Below are 23,070 nucleotides of genomic sequence, written 5' to 3'. Positions count from 1 at the left end.
CTGCGTTCGCATGCATCGTTTTATTTTCTGTCCTGTTCGTTCGTTCTATTTCTTTTCTTTTCTTTTCTTTTCATCCACTTTTCTTTATTGCATTCTTGCTTTACTTATATTTTTGTCTTTTTCGTTTCCTTCGTTCTTTTTGTTTGATGTTGTTGTCTTTCTGTCTTCTTATTTACCTACGCTGTGTCGTTATTTCTTTGTTGTTGTTGTTTTGTTTTGTTTTTCTTCATTTTGCCCGCACTGGGAACGCCGCTAGTCATTCCTCTCACGAACGGTGCCCGTTCGAACACGGAAGCCGGGTCCTAATGGTCGTCGGCAACCGGCGGAAAACGTTCTTTCTTATTTTTTTAATTCTTTCTTTCTTGCACGTGTATGTTTGTGTGCATTGTTCCCACTTCTTTCCTTTTTCTTTCTTTCTTTCATTCTCGGCCGCCTCGTGTTTCGCGTTCCGTGCCGAGCCGGCAAGAACTAGGCTAACAGCGTTGCCTGCAGTCGTTGCCTCTTAGTGCTGCTGCCTCCGCGGCGCGACGCCAAATGCGACCCTGCGTGGCGTTACGGTGTCGACTCGATCGCTTGGGGAGTTGGCAGGAACGCGTACACCGACGTGCAGTCGTGTCCATCGCGGAGTTCGTAAGACGCATTGCCGCTGAGACCGATCCGCGAACTCCCGGAGCGGCGCGTTTTGTCCCAAGCGTGTCGTATAGTGTGTCCCGTTTACCGGTCTCCTCTCCCGCCGCGAAAATCGCGTCGCGGGTTTTCTCCGCGGTTCGACGTGTGGGACCGCGCGGTGGTCCAGGGACCCAGAGGAGTCCAAACTCACTTGCTACCAATACAGTTTGTCTGTCTATCTGTCTATATACCAACAAGCTAGAGTGCACGATCTATTTTTTTAGTCCTCTCGGGCCACGGAAGGACGTTACTCAGGGTTGTTTTGCGCCCGGCAGTTTAGTACGAAAATATGGACGACACATCCCCTGCGTTCAGACAAAGTTCAGAAAATACAGTCCCGTCCTTTCTTCAACTTTAGAATTGCAAGCTGAAGGGAGGGATCCAAAGTATTGGGGGTGGCAGTACCCAATTGCAGAGTTATCTGTACTTGCCACAAACTCCGCTTAGCGAGTGTTCTAAGAGTGTCGCTCCTTTTGAGTGGCCAGAATTTACTGACATCGGAAGTGTCGCGACATCAAGTAGAAACCAGTAAAACTATTTTTGCCACCGAGTGATAGCACAAAAGACAGAAACCCGGGGTTTTCTTGCTTTTGTTTTCTTTTGCTTGCACTCGGATATATCTGCTAGCTCCACGAAGCAACCGAAAATCAAATCATATATATGGGTTTAATGACCCAGAACAACACACAGGCAGGTCATGTTCCCCTCGATGTCGGTGAGAGAAATATTGTGGTTCAGTGGATCTCGCCAGTTCGCAGTACAAGGCTAGATTGTGACATTCGTTACAAGGTGTAAACTTTTATTAACGAGACTGAATCGCATGGAATCAGGAAAACCTTTGACTGAAATTTCGTAGGAATACGAACATAATTTCTAATCTTCTGCCAGTTTGTTATCTAACCGTAATCTTCCCTCCAAGGGCCGGCCACGTACTTAAAAACGGCAGCACAATAAATTTTGACTTGCCTGGGTTCTTTAAACGTGCACTTAAATCTGTAAGTGCACGAGCATTCGCACATTCCGCTTCCTTCGAAATGCGGCCGCCGCGGCCGGGATCGACCTCGAGCTCAGCAGCATAACGTCATAGCCACTGATCCACCGCGGTGAGTCTGTCAAGAAAAGCTCGCAAAAAAAAAGAAAAAAAATACATCTACGATTTTAATCTGCAGTTTCGCCCCCGGCATGGTGCATGAACTCCGTTTTTCTTTCCGCATTACCACAACGTTTGTTGATACCTGGGACGACGGCACAGAATAACATGGCCCAAACGATCCAACAATTTGAGGAACTGCAGTTTACAGGTCGCCTGGCTGCGCCAACGTGATCGTTTTTGGTCAGAGACGACCACGGCTATTTAGCTTCGCGATTAAGGAACGATGTATACCGTATTACTATGAATTTTAACCACCCTTCTTTTTTTTTCATTTCCGTGGAACATTGACGGGAAGAGCTTATTAGCCAAAGCGCGCTTAGGTTAGGTAATACACTCAGTTCAGTTGTCAAAGAGCAGGGGCTCTTAGAGCAGCGAGTGGCTTATATCTCCGTTAGCAATGTGATGTCTCGTGCAAAATTAACGGGCTTTCAACATTTTTTTTAAAACATCGATTGGGCATTACTCGACGAACAGTTACTATTCGATTGCTTATAAAGCACATATACATGTATGTATATATCAAGTGAATGTTTCTGCGGATCATTTGGTTACATGGCTGATAGCACGTCACCTATGTCACGCTCACCGTATGAAACTTGGCGCATGGTGTAGCGCATGGTGCTGGCCACAGATGAGAAACGTACTACACTGATCATGGTTGAGGATGTCACGGCATGACTCCTTTGATTGATCCTGTAGCACTCGTCGGTCTCAGCTATCGTTGCCATTATGGTTTGGTTCAGAAGTCAAATTGATCAAAATGTTTTACGTAAATTGTGTGTGCGCCGTGCGCGCTCAAGTGTTCTGGCCCGTGACTTTGACAATTGCTCTTTCTTTCTGCTGTAATCTTCGCAGTCATGGCACACGCTGTGCCGGTGAAGTCTCCGCCAAGAGAGACAACGGAGTGTGCGGCGTTGGCGTCGCCTACGATTCTAAGGTGGCAGGTGAGCTTGCTGTGTTTTGCGTGCTTGCTTGCTTTCTCACTTTAGTCGGCCGGTGAGGCGTTCTCGTGGCAGTGAGGCAAGGAAACGGGCTTTCCACGTTCGCGTAGCGGGAGAGACAATTAGCGCAGGATGGACAAGAACGGGGACGGTTTAGGAGGAGTCGGGCTAAGGGTATTAAGCTCTGTGACTCTCAGTCTAGTGTGTGTTTACGAGGCAGTCCGCCGGGGGTAGGATGGCGGTATGTATAGTGGCTCAATTGAGTGTCGGAAGTTGACGTAATGTTGTTCGGGAGTCTTCTTGTAAAAGTGTTGAGTGAATTGTAAAGGTTCGTCTGCTCTGTGACACTATCGCTATATTTTCAACTTTTTGTCCTGTATCCTCGTGTGCTTATGACTTCTTTCTTTTTGTATTTGCTCCGCCTTTATGTAATGCCTTACTGGAACCCTTTTTAAGGTATAATGAATGATGATGATGAGGAGGAGGAGGAGGATGACGTGACAAATGGTACGGCTACGCTTGTGTGCAGGCATCCGTATGCTGGACCAGCCATACATGACGGACTTGATCGAGGCAAACTCTATGGGCCACGAGCCCAACTTGATTGACATCTACAGCGCTTCCTGGGGACCCACCGACGACGGAAAGACTGTCGACGGACCCCGCAACGCCACTATGCGGGCGATTGTCCGAGGAGTAAACGAGGTACACATTTTACTTTCAGGCACCTTGCACGGATAGCCAGCTTGTAACGCACTGGTAAAGTGCAGGAAGCGGAATACATTTATTTAAAAAAAAAACACTATAGTCGGTGGTAACCCAAGAATTACAAGCAATATCCGCCCACAAAAAGCAGTGCAGCTGCTCTTCAACTCTGAAAGAGAGACAAGCCATCTTGAGTCAGAAGACAGCTAATTAATGGCCTTGTTTTGCTAATGTAAATGCTAGGATTATTGGAAAATAAAAATTGGTTGTTTCGAGCTAAAATGTTACCTCTCGCTGCACAGTGATATCAGGACTCCACATAAAGTTTGTCCGAACGTTGAGGTTTCTTCTTGAAGCCAGTGACACGAAGACTGATCTACAGGAAACAGGGGTTTCAAATGCGCGGAGCCGCCTGACGAACTTAATTGGCTAGCGCATCTATGCCAATTGTGTTTGAGTTGGACAACGTGCACTTAACCATTTAATTCTCAGGTTGTCACCGACTATAGAGATTACCACTAAGACAATTTAGACTGGTACTTATGACTTTATTTGCCTATATGTATGTGGGGGAATGCGCTATGTTACTACATACCTTTATCGTGAGTGAGAAGGTAAGTGGAAGAGGCACGGATGAGGAGGAGCACGATATTACTATTTTCCTTTCTATAAATACAACTAACCTTATCAAAATCAATATCAATAGATGCCTAACAAAACAATTTCTCAGTTTCCGAGTATTTACGTGAGTGCCTCTTCCGATGCAAAGCCTTCTGTCCCGCCTCCTCCCAGAAAACAGTACTAAAGGTTCTTCGCATAAAACTGCGTCAGAAAGGACTTGTAGTGGCGAGCTCTCATGTCTCTCGTGTACACAGTGTTGCCGAGGCACGTGCTTTCGCCCGTCAATCACCGCATCACGTGCTCGTGAAGAACTTGCTCTAGCAAGGCGCAGATACTTCGCGCCTTGGTTGTGCAATCGAACATTGACTTAGCAAATGGCAGCTGTTGCATCCGACGTATCTGTGCGCACCTTGGCGTCTTCTTCGCCATTCTTTATTTTTTTGTGGGGTTATACATATGACACGCAGCATCTTTCAGACAAGATGAGCATGAATTAACGCAAAAGCTGAGTATGGCTCGCTGTAAGTAAGTTTGCAAGTAAGTATAAGTAACATTTTCCGTTGTGAGGCATCACGGAGGCTCATATGACACTCGGAAGGCTTCAGACAAGCTGCTTCGCGAGCCAGTGCGAACGCTATAAGTCTAGCTTGCTATCGCAAGCCCACCTGCTCGCCTATTGCGCGACGAAATCACCGCGGGCGTTGTTCGCGTGTGACGCAGGGTCGCCACGGCCTGGGCAACATCTACGTGTGGGCGTCGGGCGACGGCGGGGAGGACGACGACTGTAACTGCGACGGATACGCGGCCTCCATGTGGACCGTGTCCATCAACTCGGCCATCAATGACGGCGAGAACGCGCACTACGACGAGTCCTGCTCGTCGACCCTGGCCTCCACCTTCAGCAACGGCGCCAAGGACCCACACACGGGAGTGGTACGCCTCCGATGCCGCCGCGCTCTCCTTTCGTGGCTCTCGCCCTCGTTGCTAGGCCTCGTTTCTATAGCTTGTGCCAATTGCGTTTCGTGCGTGAAGAGATGTGCGCGCGATTAAATTTCGGCACGCCATCCTGACGCTGGGTCAATGAGGTGGATGGAGTGTCCTGCCGAATTGAGTGCTCTTTAGGGTCTCATTGTATTTAAGTAACGTTCGGTTGTGCAGCACAGGTTGAACATGTAGTCGGAAAATTGGGATTTTTTTTCTTTTCGCTATTGTCATTTGACTAACTTCTTAGTGGCAACTGAATACTCGGAACCGAATGTCGCGTATACCGTTGCGATAAAACGCCTCATCAATTATCCTAGCCATCCCGCTGCTGCCCTATTGCCTGCTCGTATGCTAACCATAATTAAGAGTATAATATCTTTCTTTTTTACAAAACGTAAATCAAAATCGTGGTTACGTCTTAAATAGAATAATAGAATATTGTAAGCTCTTTTTTTTGTTTCATATATATATATATATATATATAATTAAATTCACCGAGAAATATGTCGCGCTATATATATATATATATATATATATATATATATATATATATATATAGCGCAACATCTTTCTCGATGACATTAATTCTGCGGAAACCCAACAAGCTGCAGGATTACTCGTGAAAGAGAAGTTGGCATTCACTGGTCCGCAGCACGAAGCTTCACGCCACAGACTAGTGTTTAGTGTTCGCCCATTTATCCTGTCGTGCACAGTGCTTCTTTGATCACAAGCTGTTTAACTGCAGTACAACATTTAGGGGCACTCTGTGTGTTAAATCAAGAAAGAAAAAGCTGAAAAAAAAACAGAAATTCCTTCTAAAGTGCGAACGACTACTGGTACGCAGGCCACGACTGACCTGTACGGGAAATGCACCAAGACGCACTCCGGGACATCAGCAGCCGCACCGGAAGCCGCCGGTGTGTTTGCTCTCGCGTTGGAAGCAAAGTAAGACATCCGAGCAGTTTGATTTTATTCTTTTTTGCATTCCTGTTTTACCATGGCAAAGCTCTTTCTAGAGCATATTTAATACTCAGATATAGTGCTACAATTACAGATAACAACTCGCCAAGAAGTCGATTACTCTGCAGAATGTGCACGTATAGAAAACTATATAAACCATGTCCCTAAGATAAGTGAGAAAACTGAAATTCAGACGGCTCTTCAGGACCACACAGCATCATAACCGAGCTTTGAATTATGCAGAGTTGATATTGCCTACTCTCCTTAGATGATGACAACCCTCGAAAATAGAATTATCGGTGGAGGTATTGCATGTAACGATAGCAACGTTCGTGATAGCCGCGAAGCAACTGGCACTATCATTTACGCATTATATCCTCTGTACATTCGCGTGCGACAGATGGATCATGCCAAAAGAATTCCTCTGCTTCCCGTGGCACACCTTCCGGTGGCTCCATTGCCTTATGTGAATTCTCTGTGCACTTTTGCCGCTGCGAACACGCGTGCAGCGTGAAAACGCGTCACGCAAACAGCGCAGCTAGAGGAAGAAGGAATGCGTCAGGATTACTAGAAGCAGGCGCCGGTGGGCAAAACTGCGAAGGGCATTCGCGGTGCAGTGGGGGTCAATGATGACGATGACTACGGACGATGTGGATGAAGGACACGGAGCTTCGCTCTGTTCGCAGCCCCGAGCTGACCTGGCGGGACATCCAGCACCTGACCGTGCTCACCTCGAAGCGCAACTCGCTGTACGACAGCAAGAACCGCTTCCACTGGAAGATGAACGGCGTCGGGCTCGAGTTCAACCACCTGTTCGGCTTCGGCGTGCTGGACGCCGGCGCCATGGTGGCCCTCGCCAAGATCTGGAAGACGGTGCCCGCGAGATTCCACTGCGAGGCCGGATCGTACGTCAAGACCAGGTGCGTACGTTACGCAGGAAACGCCCTAATCGTATTACAGGGGGCCCGTCAAAACGAGGATCGTGTGGGAATGATTCCGGTGGCTTTGTCGAGCTGGCTCGAATGTATTTTTCAGCTGGAATTAGACGAGGTAAGAAACGGTGCCCGATACTGTATGTGACGCGTCTGAAAGATGGCTGCTCCATATGTTTGAACCTTTGGGAATCTGCTGGAAAATTGTTGAACGCTGTTGTAGGTGCGACAGGTCGTACTTCTGATTGCGCGCAGAGAGAGCGAGAGAGAAAATATGGGAAAGGCTAGGAGAATAACTACGCAAATTCGGGTTTTCTACGTTGCTGGAGAGAAAGAGAAAACCAATGTAAAGTGATAGAAAGGGAGAAAGATGACTACGCAGAGAGCGATCTAGCGCACTAGCCACTTCTAGCACATATGTTCGTTTTGACCGCTTTCCCAATATTTCTCGTTCTGGCAGTGGCCGTCTGTTTAGTAACACTAGCGCGGTAAACAGCACTTGCCTCTCCAAACTGCAACGTGGCCAGATGCGCAGAAGATGTGCGATTGTTTCATCACAGCCTCCAGTGTCAAAGTAGGGCTGTCGGCCATCGCAATGAGAAGCGAATACGACTTAGTAAACGCGTTAGCAAGCTACCTGCCCAATCGTGTGCCATGAGTCACCTGCTGGCGAAAAATAAAGCTGATTTGACGCGGACTTGAATCAATTTATGAGGCTGAAAGGTAATTCCCAAACTCATGCAAACGCTTGCCGGTCGGGCTAAGCAGGAGGAATGGGGCGACTCAGCTCAACTCAACATTCCTACGCGGAGTGGGGTGACTCAGCACTACATTCCGTTTCAATGCGCAGCAGGCAACACTGCGCAAGCTATGTGAGTAGTGCAGCCATACAAGTGTATCACTCCGCTGGTTTCGCTGTGCAGTTCTTCTTGATCTGCAACGCTTTCTCCCGAAGAACTACTTCATATATTACGGCTACAACTTGTGGACGGAAGGTTACATCAAGTCACGTATTATTTGTGCACCTTGGTGCTTCGAGTAGGCGACGCACTAAATTTCGGCTGCGAGCGCAAGCGGTGCATTGTAGCCGCTGATCCCGGAAGTGGGATCACTACATAAAAGTGGCAGACTTAAGAGGAAGCTATAGCTCGGCACAAACTCCCGATTTTCCTATTCAAATACATGCAAAACGCGGAAATGCTTTTATGAGATAACCGCTGGGCCTATATTTGAATGAACTTTGTTGCACGTCTGAGAAAAAAAAATTATATAGACTATATATTTGAACCAAAATGTTGATTTTGAGCCTGCAATATCTTTTAAAACATTTTTCAGAACTGGTAAACTTATCAAAATTGGACACAATGCTTACAAATTCGTAACACTGCAATAAAAAGAGATATCGCGGTTGTGTTAGCTACATCTGGTAAAACATCTAAAGCGTACAAATTTGCTATATGAATTTACAGCGTACATGAAAGTGTTACAATGTTGGCGAGGGTTTCGCAAGCGTCCTACTCACAAATTACTTGTATTCTTTGGAGCAGTGTATAATACGTCAGTTTTGTCCACGTTAAATGTATTGGTAGATGCAGTTAACAGAATTCTGATATCTCTTTTACTGCTGCGTTACAGAGTTGTAAACTTGAAACTTAAGTTTTCGTCAATTTACAATTCACACCAATTTCTTGGATGAAATTTGACACCTTGAATGAAAAATCCGCTTCTTACAGTCAATAATTTTTAACCTCCTTTTAACGCTTTATCAAAATTTCATTAAAGTCATTAAACTCATCAAAAATTAATCTAAAATCAACTATTTATCAAAATCGATGCAGTGACTGACCAGAAAAACGATTTCTGCGTTCCCATGTACTTAGCAGCACCCGAGCTAAAGCTTCCTATTAATGTTACATAAGTTATATGACTCATATCTATGGTTTTCGTTGTTGTTGTTGTTTTATATGTGACGCGCAATATGTTTTTGGCCATGAATTCGCGCAGTCAGAGAAGTATTCGTAGCGGTGCCTGCTGTGTATAAAACGGAGTCTACTTGCGTGGCATGGCATATGTAAACACTGTCGGTTCGCCTCGGCAGCTCGCATCCAGACAGGAAACAATTGGACGCCAGAAACTAACTAGTGTCAACACTGCGGGGACGAACTTTCTCGGACCGACTTCTGCAGTCGAGCCGATTGCGACGGGTTCGTGTAACGAAAGTACAGTCACGATAGTCGTCACGCTAGCTGGTGACAGTGAGCTGGTGACAGCTCACGGTCACCAGCCCTCTTCAGCTCGCAGCTGGTGACAAGTGAGCTGGAGAGGGCAGTGTGAGGCACTAACTACAAGCTGGATGACAGCTGACGATGAAGAACAATGCCAAATGGTCATGTTATCTAACGCTTTAGTTTGCCATGTCGCATAAAACGTGTAATACGTGTGAGTTAAATGTACACTTGCAATTTTTTTTTTTTGTCATATCGCGCGAGCGCCGACCGCAAGGCGTGTCAGAGGCCTTGTATCAGCGAGGGGCACTCCTGAAGCGAACTGCACAGCAGAATGCATTCGAACCGGAAATCGGCTTGGCCGATTTACCGCAGCCCGGTGATTTATCGTCGATACCGCAGCCCCTCGCCGCTACAAGGCCACTGACATCATTGTGCGGTCGACGCTCGCGCATTGGTGTTAAGTGCAAAGGTGTACGTATAACTGGTTGTTCACTGAAATCCAACAGTGACATCTGATGCGGATCGATCCACTACTTGGTGGGCTGCTTGGTTGTAGCCTCACTTCTGACAGGTATAGTGACCAGTTAATGCATGATCAGAGGGTGTCTCATCGCTTTTAATGTGCGTGTGCCCGAAACTCGCTGAATCTTAACTTCTTGACGACAACATCGCTCGTCCGGCAGTTTCTAGTTCACATCTTCGCACCTCATTCTCGCTCACTGTAAATTAACATATATTTATATACTATAGTCAGTGAGAATTACCCCTGTCTTGCGCTCGGGGGAACTGGAGATCCCAGCGATTCCATGTTACCCCGTACGCAGGACAGGGGTAATTGGAGATCGCTGGGAGAGGAGGCCTTCGTCCTGCACTTTACACAAATAGGCTGATGATGGTGACTGGTGGAGTGTGTAAATGTGTTCCCTCAATTTTCGGAAGGTTGGATTCAGGTCTAGATGCGAAGCTGGCGCTCCGGGCAACTTCACACACGTACTCTCCACGTTTTCTCTGACGCGCAGCGAGTTCAAGGCTAACGAGAGCCTGAAGATCTACTTGGACACGGAATCGTGCGCCGGTACGGACACCGAGGTGAACTACGTCGAGCACGTGCAAGCCGTGATCACCCTCAACGCCACGCGCCGCGGAGACGTCAAGCTCTTCATGGTCTCCCCATCTGGAACGCGGTAAGAACTGGACACCGCGCTAAATACCGGACCCTCCCCGCGTCTTCGGTGATGATGATAATGATGATGATGATCATGATGATGTTGATGATTTAATGGCATTCCCTTTGAAACGTGGTGTTGACAAATGGTCACCTAGCCTGCCTGATCCAATCAGGTATACTATACATGTTCTTTATCTAGCATTTCTGCATGCATCTCATCAATCTTTTTTTTTTTTTTACCCCTCCAAATCTACCTTGTGCCGCTTCCTTTGACTGTAAGAGATCAGGTCCGCTCTTCCCCGCTTTTTTTTTTTTCCTACCAATACTTTGAACGTCTCTTGTTTATCTCGACCGCTGACCGGTTGATGCTTCCGTCCACTTTAACACTTTAAACCCAAGCGCTTCTGGAAAGGGTACGTTACGTACGGGCCTCACTGGATGAATACCTCGCACTCCATTAAGATATGCTGAGTGGTTTCCGAATCTTTGCTGCAGCATGCACATGCCTCATCTAGTTCCGAATATTTGCTTCGGTATGTTTTTTGTCCTTAGGCAACCGGCTCGAGACCTCAAATAGCAAGGCATCGATCGCCCTTTGTGTTATCGTACGTATTTTCCGCAGCCGTTGTGTAGATTCTTCAGCAACCATTGTGCACGCCCCCACTAGTCAATTTCAATGCATTCCCGAAGCAGAGCTGGAAACATATACAAGGGAAGGAGAAGCGTAGTTTGGGAGGCTCTTGTGAAGCGCAAAACAGGTTACCGGTGGCCTATCTGAGCGTCGTAATGAGAATTGTGGAAAGGGTTCCACAGTCGAGGGTGGCAGAAGGGGCTCGGGCTGACGCAATCCGGCGCTAATTGAAGATCCCTTAATGAGGTCTTCGAGCTGTTGCTTTCGTAGGAGCAACTACGCATGCGTCCCTGGTGTCAGGATAAGTTCATGCTTGACTCGCCAGTGAGCGAGGTGGTAGAAAGAAAGGAAGAAACAGCTGGCGTTAGTGAGAGTCGTTTGCAGGGCCTCAATAACGCGGCTTAGCTCTTTGACGCAGTATTCGTCTAGGCTAACGCTGTATTCGAATACTCACCGCAGATGGCTAAGTAGGCAGCTAAGCGTACGGCGGCTATCCTAAGCCTATTTCCAATTCTGACGTAGCCAGTAAAAAAGGCAGCTTCGCCAAGACAGCATCGAAGTGAAAAACGATGCAGGCTTCTGTTCAAAGAAGATAGCATCAAAGCAGAATGATTAGAACCAAGATGAAGGTCGCCTGCACACAAGAAAACATAGTCACACTTTCTTATGCGCGTTTGATGTAAGTTACGGCTCTGTTTTTCGAAAATTCGCGCACGCAAAGCGTTCAAATGCAGATGTGATTTACCCGCGTTTCCTAGCTTATTCTTGTCGATGAGAGGCGGCGTCTAGTCGTAGAGACGTCTTCCCAATGACTTGCATTACTCGAAGCTGTTATCTTAGCTGCTAGCGTTAGACTGTATCCAATGCTGGTCAGAATAATAACGCGTGCTCGCCTTCTGCCACGCAGATCCATGATCCTGAGCCGTCGACCGAACGATGACGACAGCCACGACGGCTTCACCAAATGGCCCTTCATGACGACACACACCTGGGGAGAGAACCCGCGTGGTCGCTGGACGCTCGAGGCGCACATCGACCGCGGTACCGGAGGCGCCAAGGACTCCGGTTCGGACGACGGCGAAGGCGAGGCCCGGGGCTTCCTCAAGGAGTGGACGCTCATGATACACGGTACCCGGGACCCGCCCTACGTCGACCTGCCGGCGCACGACCACAACTCCAAGCTCGCCATCGTCAAGAAGGCCCACGAGTCGACGCGTCGAGGAGCCGCGGCCCTCAAAGCGAGGTCGAGGCCCTGAACAGGGCTTCCGCCGCGCACGCCATCTCTCCGGACGATGCCTAACGGGAATGAAGCAAAAACAAGACGACGAAGACGACGAGACAGTAAAACGACGCGCAAGGAACCGAGGGAAAAAAAATGAGCGTACTGCGGAACCGGCCGGGAACCTTGAAGGCTACCGGGATTACAGAGCTCAAGTTTTGTTGGCTGCAGTCAGTGGACGCGCGGCGGCCATTTTGCGGCCATCCCTAGAAATACGGAAAATTAGGCGCGCGAGACACCTTGCGCCCTCTCTCGGCGGGCGCGTGCTGGACCTTACGTTAGGGAATGGGCATCGCATTTTAAAAAAATGAATCTCCCCCCAAATTTTTTTATCAATAAGAATTTGATTCATATATGGAAACGACCAATTTGGGAAACCTTTCGGTAAATTTCTAGCTATGTAGCAACAAAACAATCAAACTGGCTTGCAACAAGTTCCTGGCCAGTTTGATAACCTCAGTGGATAAATCATTCAAATTAACAAAGTGCCGGGAACCCAGAGTTTTATTACCAAACAACTTAAATTTGACCGAGATGCTCCAAAATGGGTCTTTAACATATATCAATAAAATTCTCAGTGTAACTGCGTTGTTTGGAGAGATTCGATTTTTTTTTTAATCCCGATGTCCATTCATTTATGCAGCGCCATGCGTACGATCACCGAGAAAGGGCAGCAAGTGTCCCGTGCGCCTGATGTCCCACATTTCTGGCCAAGCGAGTTCTGAACTAGCACTCTGAAAAAGAGCAGAAATTTGGTCTGGGCGGTGTAGGTTCATCGCGGTGTCTTAAGCACCCAGTAGAACACGGAAGAAAGATGATGCAACAGCAATGTCGTTGTCTGTCTTCATCCTCTTGTGTTCTGCTTGGTGCCTAAGACACCATGATGCGCTCTAAACACCTTCAACATCAGATGCGTTGAATTTGAGTGTTGCATCACCGCTTGTGATTCGAAGCGCATGGCGTGGTGTCAAGCACGGCCATGGTCGGTACTATAATCTTGCCTGGTCTCACCACGCTGTCTGGTGAACCAAGACAGACTAAGGTGGTTCTTCCCAGCGTTTCATACCGAATTGCGATGATGGACTCCAAGCGGAAAACCTTCTGTACATACTCTACAAATAGTGATTAAGACTATAGGGCGTCCACAGAGAGCCTGTGAACTTATGTTCTTGCATTTTTTTTTATGTTGTGTATAAACTTTCTAAAAGCAATTACTTTTGAAGTCTATCGTCCACGAAAAGATCAAAGGAAGTTAACGCATCGATGACTTAGAAAGTCTTGACTTTCTCTTGTCCATACGGCCCGGAAAAACCATTCCGGTCTGTCCTGGTACACCGACAGCAGCGGAAAGATGACGATGAGGCATCCAGACCACTCGTCCTGCCTTCGGTACAGGGGGAGCTCGTATCGTGATAACGAATCACCACCGAATGCATTGCGACCGAACTTAGTGAAGTGATCCGCTGTGATGCCATCTTGAGCCAGTGCACTTCCACACTGACGCCAACAAACCTGAGCTCTGTAGTCGAAATCAGAAGGATCTTTGTCTGCAAGAGGGTCTTCGACGAGCTTTTTGCGTGAACCCACCGCTTTTTCTTTTAGAGCGTGAAGCACCGCAAGTTCTGAGCGCTACAGCGATTATTTGCCTTCTGAATACAGTCCAGAACCCGGTCACTTCGGCTGAAGGCAGTGATGGAGGTTGTGAGCCGGCGTTGTTCATTCAAACCAGCACTCGCAACAAGCAACGTTATATCTTAGGTTGCACCAGGTGATACTAGCTTCTAAAGGATCAAAGGCTATAAGTTCAAGTTTAGAGACTGCGACCTAGAATCGCGACACTCTTTTTTTTTTTGCGGGATCTTCCTGCCATTGGCCCATGCATTCAAATTTACATCACTCGCTGTCCCAGGAGGTCATTACCTGTTCCTGTAAACGTAGGAACCGCTATGCTACACCAAGCCTGGCATTCGTAAAGACAGTTCCGTCGTATGATCTGTTCATGCGCATTCGGGGCGTAAGCCCTAAAGGTTTAGATGGCCAAGTCGGCAGGCAAGGCACCCACCGATCACGAACAGATCCTATGCACGAAAGTCCTCGTTAACAGACCCCAGATTCTGCCGTCAAAGCCACAGTTATCGTCGTCTGTGTGACGGAACCCTAACGAAAGTTAAAACTCCAGCTGAGTCGATGCGTTAGGAAGCTTTAGTATGTCAGGGAACTTGTATACTATAATGCTGAAGTTTGTTGGCCACTTCACATTAGTGACAATGCACAATACCATATCAAACTAGTTCCCCGTTCAATGCGACCACTGCGCGTACCAAGCCATTTTCCAGTACGCCTTATAACCATGGCAACGTTTCTACATGCCTAAAACGGCTGTCTTACGGCAAAGCACGCCGTTGTGGAAGAAAGAAAAGGGTGCAAGCTCTTGTGTTGTTTAATGGTGGCGCTGCGGAACTTGCGGGGCAGTATGCTTGAGAAGATGCGAGGGTATGCTGCATTCTTGTGACCAATCTTGGGGTGCGCCATATCTTACACGTTCTCCAGAGCCCGAGCCCGCTCCTTCTCTGTATCAATTCACTTTGTTACTGTTGTCTCTCACAACGATTTGTTAAGTTCGAGTGTGCTTAAACCAGAATAGAGAGAAAAATATATCAGGCTAGAAGTATTTCTGAAGCACCAGGAACAAAACGGTGTATTATATTTGCAACCACAGGGAAAATATCGCATCGTCGTTTTGAGCGTTGGCTCTTGCTTGCCTCGTGAACGGCACTAAGAATGAAACAATGTTGAATGTACAGTCTTTGTCGAAAGTATCGAGGTCACGACACATGCGACCATAGTAGTTGCTGGGATGCTTCTAAATTAATTGTGGCACGAACAGGATACGAGAAATAAGGACCACGCTGACTGGTGATGGTCCTTGCTGCGTTTACCCTGATTGCTCTACAATTCGCTTGGAAGTGCTGCACTTATCACGGCAACCTGTAAACTTAAAGTAGAGGCACAGTTGTCAAGCATAATGATAACAACCACACTATTTAGCTAGAGTAATGACAACAGCCGCGCTGTTTTTCATGTTTTCGCTATTGTCATTTCATTGTAAAGGTAACAGCGAGTGAAGTAAAGTTTGCGGGATCATTTCATAGGTAACATATATATTGTTCTTATAAATTTCACTTCGAGCAATGCTACATGTGGACGTGATAAAAAATAAATGAAACATCAAAACCTACGCGACCGTTAGCATTACCTAAGTTAAATAAACAACTGTTAAATTTGAAGGTGAAAATTTTAACTTTTATGGAGGTTACTGCCATAAAAGTCTACGCGCTCAATATCCCTAGAACGTTACTAACTTGCTGACATGTGCACTGGAAGGCCTCGTAGAGCTTCAGGTGCTGCGTTGCACTGAACTAAGTCTGTATATAACGTTATAACGATGGACCTGCATATAATCTGTGTCCTGTTCGTGCAACTAAAGTTGCATGCATTGTGAAAGGATGGCGTTAAGCACTCGCTTGGCCTTCGGTGCTCTACTAGTGCGATGAGAGCTCAACCGCACGGCCTGGCGACAAGTCTGACTAGAGAGTGCTGTGGCCCGTGTACTTTTGGCAAAGACTGTAGTTATTTTGTGCTGACAGTGCTTTCACGTTCCTGTGCTCGCCAGTATTTTTCAACACCAGCGTTAAGAGAGAAGAAATAACCGGAAATATTTCGGCGTACAAATTCTACAAATGTGTACATTGAGAGGTAGTTAGCCCTTTGTAAAGAAATTAGATGCTAGCTATGTTGCCCGTTGCAAATTTTAGTATTACACCTTGGATGTTGATGCGCTGGTGAGTTTTCGTTGACGTGAGATGGTGACTACACGATGTGCTGCATCGCCGGACACATTCGCACAAGGCCTTGTGTTCCGGGCAAAAATTGCGATATACATGTATGATCAATCAGAAAACGTGTCTCTTGATAGCGGACTAAATGTTGTGTTTTATTTTTCGATAATATTCGCTCCAAACAGCGAGGAATATGGCCGCTGATTTCCGCGGCGCCCTGTGTTGTTTTGGTGATGCCCGACGGCGAACACCGGGGGAAGTTGTGAAGCGTAGGATCGGAAATTTCGCTATTCTACTAATTGTACGCTGAGGAGTAAGAGTGGGCGAGCGTGATTAAAAATTACAGCAGCCGTGGAATGACCTGTAAACACATGAGATGAAGAGCAGCTTCGTGATCTCATTTGCAAGAAGGTTCTACACAAGATTTGCCGAGTATTTTGTGGTTTTCCAAGCCCGTGTTACAATTAATGCACACGTCCGAATGGTAAAGGTCGTCTACAATGAATTAGCACAGCTCTAAGTAATGTGACTGTTTGGGGTTGCTGGTACAGCTCTAAGGACATCAATGCTTTCTCCAAAGCTCCCCCTCTCCCCTCCCGAAAAGGAAAAAAGGGAGGGGGAAGATGTCATTGGTAAAATGTATGTTGACCGAAGAGACGAGAGCTGCTTATGAGCTGGTGGACCAGCCTGTTCTATAAATGTGGCCCTTACAGTATTGCTTTATCCGAGAGGATAATTAGAATCAAAATACTCGCTTTGTAGCTATAGCCATCGAGTTAATTGATTCATTCAGCTCTTAAGAGAAAGCCTGCACTCCGTAAAGGTGGCCATTCTCGTTGTTGTGTTTGAAGAAGACAGTTTAGTTGAGATTTATATAAGCTACGCCACTACAGATGCAAAACAGTGGCGTCGCTTTGTACGTTGATCCACAGTGACAGAGGATTAAAGACAGCTAATCTAAATGTACGAGTAAAGCTCAAATGTCACATCTAAACTCGGGCATATAGAGGAATCCCATTCGACCAAGAAAAAGGGAAGAGAAGAAATGAGAAATATATACATATATATATTTTTAATTATCTAACAATTCTCAAGTGCGAATCGACAAAGCATTGACGGCGTTCTATCATTTATTAACCAAAAAGTTCATTTCATTCTTCAACTATCAAGACTTTTTCGCAAATTATAAAGTACAGTCGACATCTGGAAGCTGACCAGAGGAAACTGAAACGGTATCAGTGTGAACATGTGTCGACAATATTACGCACAATAAAGTCATTTTCTTTTCCATTGCAATGAACACTCTTCGGTCATCGACAGATGCGTCGATGCGCACACATTTTGAACATCCTTGACACATCTCGAAGTGTGTCCTCAGTTTTCTTGTTTTTTTTTTTCAGTTTCTTTTTTACCATACAGAAGGTTGACAAGAAACGTATCGAAAATGAAAGGGCATACGAGCATATCAGTCCACGACGTTCATACTTGAATCAAAAGTGCCAAGGAATAGCACATTCAAGGCATAGGTGTACGGACAATCGGACAACCAAGCCTTTGTGGAACATAACAGCACTCAAAGAGACGGCACAACGACCTACATGACCAGCTCCCATCGTGTGTAGTATGGTACACTCTTAAAGGGAACGTCGAACTACAATTAATTGCATTAAAACTACAATATTTCCTAGAATGAGTCACGAGAAGGTGACTGACATGGATAACTGAGGAGGTATTCACGCTTTAAAAAAATATTCTGCAGGCATTGATCACATATCTCAGATGTAATTGATGGTGGCATACTTTGTGTTCCCTTTAGAAGTAGACCACACTTTGCGTCATATTCAGCGTCATTGAATGTGCTCTACTATTCCAGCAACAAAATCCCCAACTTTCAGCTTTAATAACTAAGCCCTCATTTTTGTTTTTCCTTTTGTGCGTTATACCATGGTGCTGAGGTTTCAATAACGATGCCCGAGAAACATTACATAACTGCAGTGCATATACTGTGACGTCGCTCTTCTTGCAAAATCGTAGCTTCGTTATCGTGCACCCGAAAACATTGAAACGATGAAAGTGACACAGCGTACGCAAGCGCAGCTAGTTTCACGTTGCTTCAAATTCCCAGCGTATCCCGTCAGCGGATGTTATTCGAGTCCACCAAGCGGACGAAAAACGAGCAACAATTCACCGCCTCTCAGGAGCGTCCTCAGCCAACACCACCCAGATAACACAAGGCCTATTCACTCCGGTCTATGACGTCATGCTACTGGGCCCGATATTTCCATTGCCAAGCCTGGCGTGACGAAAACGGTGACGTCGAAATCCCCGCTGCTTACTCGGGAGAGTCCCCGTTAGACTCTATTGGCAGTCGGTCGAGGTGGCATGACGTCAGGAATCGCAGTTAGCAGGCCTTGTGCTATCTAGGTGGTGTTGCCTCAGCGCGCCGTTTCTTTCGAAACCCTGCAACTCGCACGTCCAGCTGAGCATGCGCAAGTTGCGCGTAACGCGACACTGTCCCCTGTCTAACATCCTAAAGTTAGGGACCGACCAGAACTTGCAATCTCGAAACGCATTGATAAGTGTGCTGTAACAGGTATTGCAGACGCTAACATTCGATTTCTTTTTTTTTTTTTTGTATCTGTGGGCGCGTGCCACATTTCGGGGACGTGTCAACAGATACGCAGAGCTTAGAGACGGCAGTCAATACAGCACTGATTTAAAGGGTGAGGGCGCAGACTATAGTGTAGAGTTTCTTGCAACTGTCACTAGAGCGCGGCCTATACAGCGCTGGAACCATTCTACCTGAATTAGAATAATACGTTAATGAATAACTTGCTTAGACGGAAGTCCTACTCGTGGTTCGTATTACTTCAGTTCTCTTAGGGCCAATTGGCTAGGGTGCTTGTGTCATACCACTGCGTGCTCTCTTCAATTGAACGTTTAAACATTGACCGTGAATTTATTACACCGCAGGATTTGCTGTATTTTGATTGGCTCACATATAATACTCTACGCGAGGCTCGCTAAATCTGGCTAATGCACTTAGTCACTTTCAGCATAGAATATTCGCTTCTGACACTCTCAAAACGACTAATTTCCATGAACTCACGGAAAACAGTCGAAAGGCAGCATTCAGTATTATTCTCTTAATGTACACATTCAGACAAACCACGCACGCACGCACGCACGCACGCACGCACGCATACATACATACATACATACATACATACATACATACATACATACATACATACATACATACATACATACATACATACATACATACATACATACATACATACATACATACATACATACATACATACATACATACATACATACATACATACATACATACATACATACATACATACATACATACATACATACATACATACATACATACATACATACATACATACATACATACATATAATCAACATTAAAATGCATACCATTAGCATTAATATGCTAAAGAACACGCAAGGACACTGGAAGTCGTTTCTATGAATTGCTATATGTACTCCTGCTCAGTTTTCTGGTATTACCAGATCACAGCTATGTGCTTCTCAAGTTTCTCGTGCTGGTTGAACTGTTCCGGCAACGTTCTCTTGATCATTTCACCGACGCCAGCGCCAAACTTCCCTCTAGTAATATTCTCACCGAACTTTATGAGCGCAGACAAAACAGGAAGCCGGAGCGGCATGTTACAGCTGGTGTATAGTGGACAGGTGAAGGTTGCAGCCTCACCATGGATGCAAAAGAAAAAAAAAAAGACGAAATAAAACCCTGCGTCTCGGCTTGCATGCGTTTTTGTCCCGCCGCTCGTGCGAACCCCGTGTCCTAATCGTACTTTGATGTTCAAGCCGGCCGTGGCGTAATTTTACACGACATTCCGAGCTTCCCATGCCGCGTTGCTGACTGCGCGCACGGCATTCCAACATCCGCCGCTTGCGAACTCTATACACGGCTGCTTTTTTTTTTCTTCTTCTTCTTCTTTCTTGCTGTTTATTTTACGTTTATAATGCACCAGCGTTCCCGCGTCTGTCCCACAGATAACCTCCTGCTGTAGTTCTACGCCGCCGCGCCCCGCTGTAACTCTGAATAATGAGAGGAGCACTAGCTTGCATGGTATTTTCCGCTTGTATTCTGCTCTTTTTTTTTTTTTGCTTTTAATGAGTCGAAACCTTCTAAATCCTAAAAGAAATACTAATGAGCATCAGAGTACCCCATAGAGAACTGTGTATTGGCCTATGTAATTAATTATAATACTTGTTTCCACGAGCCAGTTGCGGTTTCGGTATCCCGCGTCATGACGTGTCATGACGTCACGATGCCATTCGCTTCGTTCCTTGCGATAGCTTAACCTAACGTTTTACGCGGTATTTCTAGGCAGCTCCCACGTTTCCTGCCTAGCCTCCATTCGGTTCGCCAAGGAAACGTTCTCGTCGTGCATATTCAAAACCCAACACTCTTTCGAACTCTGCTTAATTGTGTATGCTTGCTGCTGAGGCAGTCGGCTGTTTTGTTTTCCTTTTTTGTTCTATTTCATATTTTTTTACATTGCGATGTCTTTGTTCCTCTAACCTCTAGCATACATGTTTGATTTCAGTTTCCCAAACATTTTTTTACATTGCGATGCCTTTGTTTCTGTAACCTTTAGCATACATGTTTGATTTCAGTTTCCCAAACATTCTGCGAAAGGTTTTGGCTAGCACGCAACTGCTAAAATATTTTAAGCTGTAGACTAGAACAGGAAGTCCAACCTGAGACAAACACAGGAACGCACAGTTTATACTCCATGCCGTATCATAGGAAAGCCTTTTCTCACTATAAAATGAATGTCTGCTGCACGCTACTACCTTCCTTCTTTCTAATATAGCCTGCCACGTAATGTAGCCTAGGATGTGTGGTGATGAATGGACCAAGCGCATAGCTTCACTTCTAATCAAACCGACTGCAGTTAAGGCTAGTAGCAATCCGCTACCCTGACAGCAGTCTGCCTACACTCCAAACCTAAAGGGAGTTCATGTTACTCCCTTATCTTATGTGGGAGTAAGCGATTCTCCTCCATGATTGACTCCATTTTTTTTTTTTTTGTTCTCGTAAGCCCGGATAGAGTGCGTTTACTCTGCATGTACCCAATCGGAGCGAATGTACTTCGTCCCGGATCTGAGAACTCTCTAAAATGGAGTTAAATAAGGGGCAAACGGTTACTCCAGTATGTATGAGTAGCCGGAACACCTTTTCTTTCTGGAGTGTACGTCGGTCAGTTTTGCAGCGGTAGTCTACCTTGTTGCTTGAGAGCTTAGTGGAAACGACTTTTGCACGTTAACGCAAAGGTAAAGCCAGACAAAAAAAAAGTGGTGCGAATGCAATCACAGGCTGACAGGACAGAAAAGTGAGAACATAAGCGTATGTAGATACCTGCGGCTCCATGCACTTCGATTCCCTATAACTTATGCGCTATCTGACTTACCATATCCCAGCTTCCTCTGACCCGTGAGTACGACCACATCCAGCACTAACACAGTAGACTCTGTCAAAACCGACCAAACTTGAACGCCGTCTATAAAAGAAAGATCATAGCCTCTTATTGAACTCCACGTGACCTCGTGTAACTTTCGTTTTTTTTTTTCGACAGCTCCATTGATACTGTACTATATATATCGCTGAGAAAGCACGAACTCTAGAGTAGGCTTAATTCTTAAATGTCAACTCGGCTGTACAGATACCGCCTTTTCCTATGTCAATGTTTCCCTCCTGTTTCGAACTTAAATGAGTCTTGGCGTAAATAACCTGCTTGCAAATGGGAAATCTCGGTTACGTCTATTACTCGTGATCATGTTCTTACGCCTATTCGCCATGACACAACGCTTAAACGAGTACTTAAGACTTTTAGCTGTTTTGTTACACAATAAATGTGTGCGCCTGGCTTGTCACGCTATCTACTTTCCTATACATTCGAATCGTTTCTCTACATTAAGCAGCTGTGATGTAGAATGACAGCACAGTGAGTGTGACCAAGCTGTGTGTCGCGCGAAAGTGAATTTCATATTAGTCAACTTAATCCGCTCTATGCTGAATTATTTTTAATAACCAGTTACATCTTCATTTTTGAAGCAGTCAGCACGGCTAACTTCATTCCTTGTGAAATTGTTCTGCAATATATTAGCGCTTCCTTCATTCCTTTTGTGCGGATACATAGCTGCGATATTTTTCACGCCGAGGCGAACGCTGGTATGCATTAATCACTGTTTATACTCTGCACTTTGTACATGTAGACGTTTCGCTGTTGATAGTCTATAAAACAGAATGCGGAGTGGCTCGGTAAACTATTGCTCGTATCAGACAGTTCATGGACAGAACCTTTATTTTTTTTCTACCCTTGACTGAACCATGTGGAAAAATTTTCCTGTGAAATTATTTAATTGAGATGCTTGTAAGTTTTTCGATATCCCTATTGGCTCTCCACTAATTAAAAAAGATGTCGGACCTGGGACGCAAACTGTCAACAGAAGAGGTTTTATCATGATTTTCTGCCTTGTCATCTTAATTTTTATTTAAGATGCTGGCAACAAGCACAATAAGTCGCCGGCTTCTCTACAGTCTATAATTTGTTAAATTAATGATACATTTTAGAATAAACGGCCTCACATTTTACAAAATCTAAGCTTACGCGAAAATGTTTCGCTCTGCCTTTCTTTAGCGCATCTTTTAGCAAGTAATTAATGGGATTAGAGAAATATTGTGCTTGTAATGACAATAGAAACCCAAATTCCGCATACAAACTTGATAAGTGTGACAAATAAAAAGTCACTTACAAATAGTTTAGCTTCGCCTGAGGCAACTCTGTGGCACACTATTCTGAGTACAGAACGTTTTCAAATACACGCAGTTACATGCGCTCAGCTTCAAGCAAGGAGTAATAGAGCCTCAATACACCACATTTCAAGCAAT

General features: G+C 45.7%; 1 protein-coding gene across 1 annotated transcript in view; it reads left to right on the top strand.

Moving 5' to 3' along the window:
• The window catches only part of LOC119464287 (neuroendocrine convertase 2), a 201,264-nt gene extending 183,858 nt beyond the window's left edge, over positions 1-17,406 (top strand). Inside the window, exons 7-13 of the mRNA XM_037725193.2 lie at positions 2,678-2,766; positions 3,293-3,468; positions 4,810-5,022; positions 5,918-6,018; positions 6,720-6,953; positions 10,213-10,377; positions 11,900-17,406. Coding sequence (XP_037581121.1) covers positions 2,678-2,766; positions 3,293-3,468; positions 4,810-5,022; positions 5,918-6,018; positions 6,720-6,953; positions 10,213-10,377; positions 11,900-12,248 — 1,327 coding nt within the window. The 3' untranslated portion in view covers positions 12,249-17,406. The remainder of the gene's footprint in view (positions 1-2,677; positions 2,767-3,292; positions 3,469-4,809; positions 5,023-5,917; positions 6,019-6,719; positions 6,954-10,212; positions 10,378-11,899) is intronic.
• The last annotated feature ends 5,664 nt before the right edge of the window (positions 17,407-23,070 follow it).

The sequence above is a fragment of the Dermacentor silvarum genome, chromosome 9, assembly GCF_013339745.2.
Source record: "Dermacentor silvarum isolate Dsil-2018 chromosome 9, BIME_Dsil_1.4, whole genome shotgun sequence".
In the NCBI taxonomy this organism is placed as follows: domain Eukaryota; kingdom Metazoa; phylum Arthropoda; class Arachnida; order Ixodida; family Ixodidae; genus Dermacentor; species Dermacentor silvarum.
The sequence above is the reverse complement of the archived record's forward strand: the minus strand, read 5'-3'. Positions and strand labels throughout refer to the sequence as shown.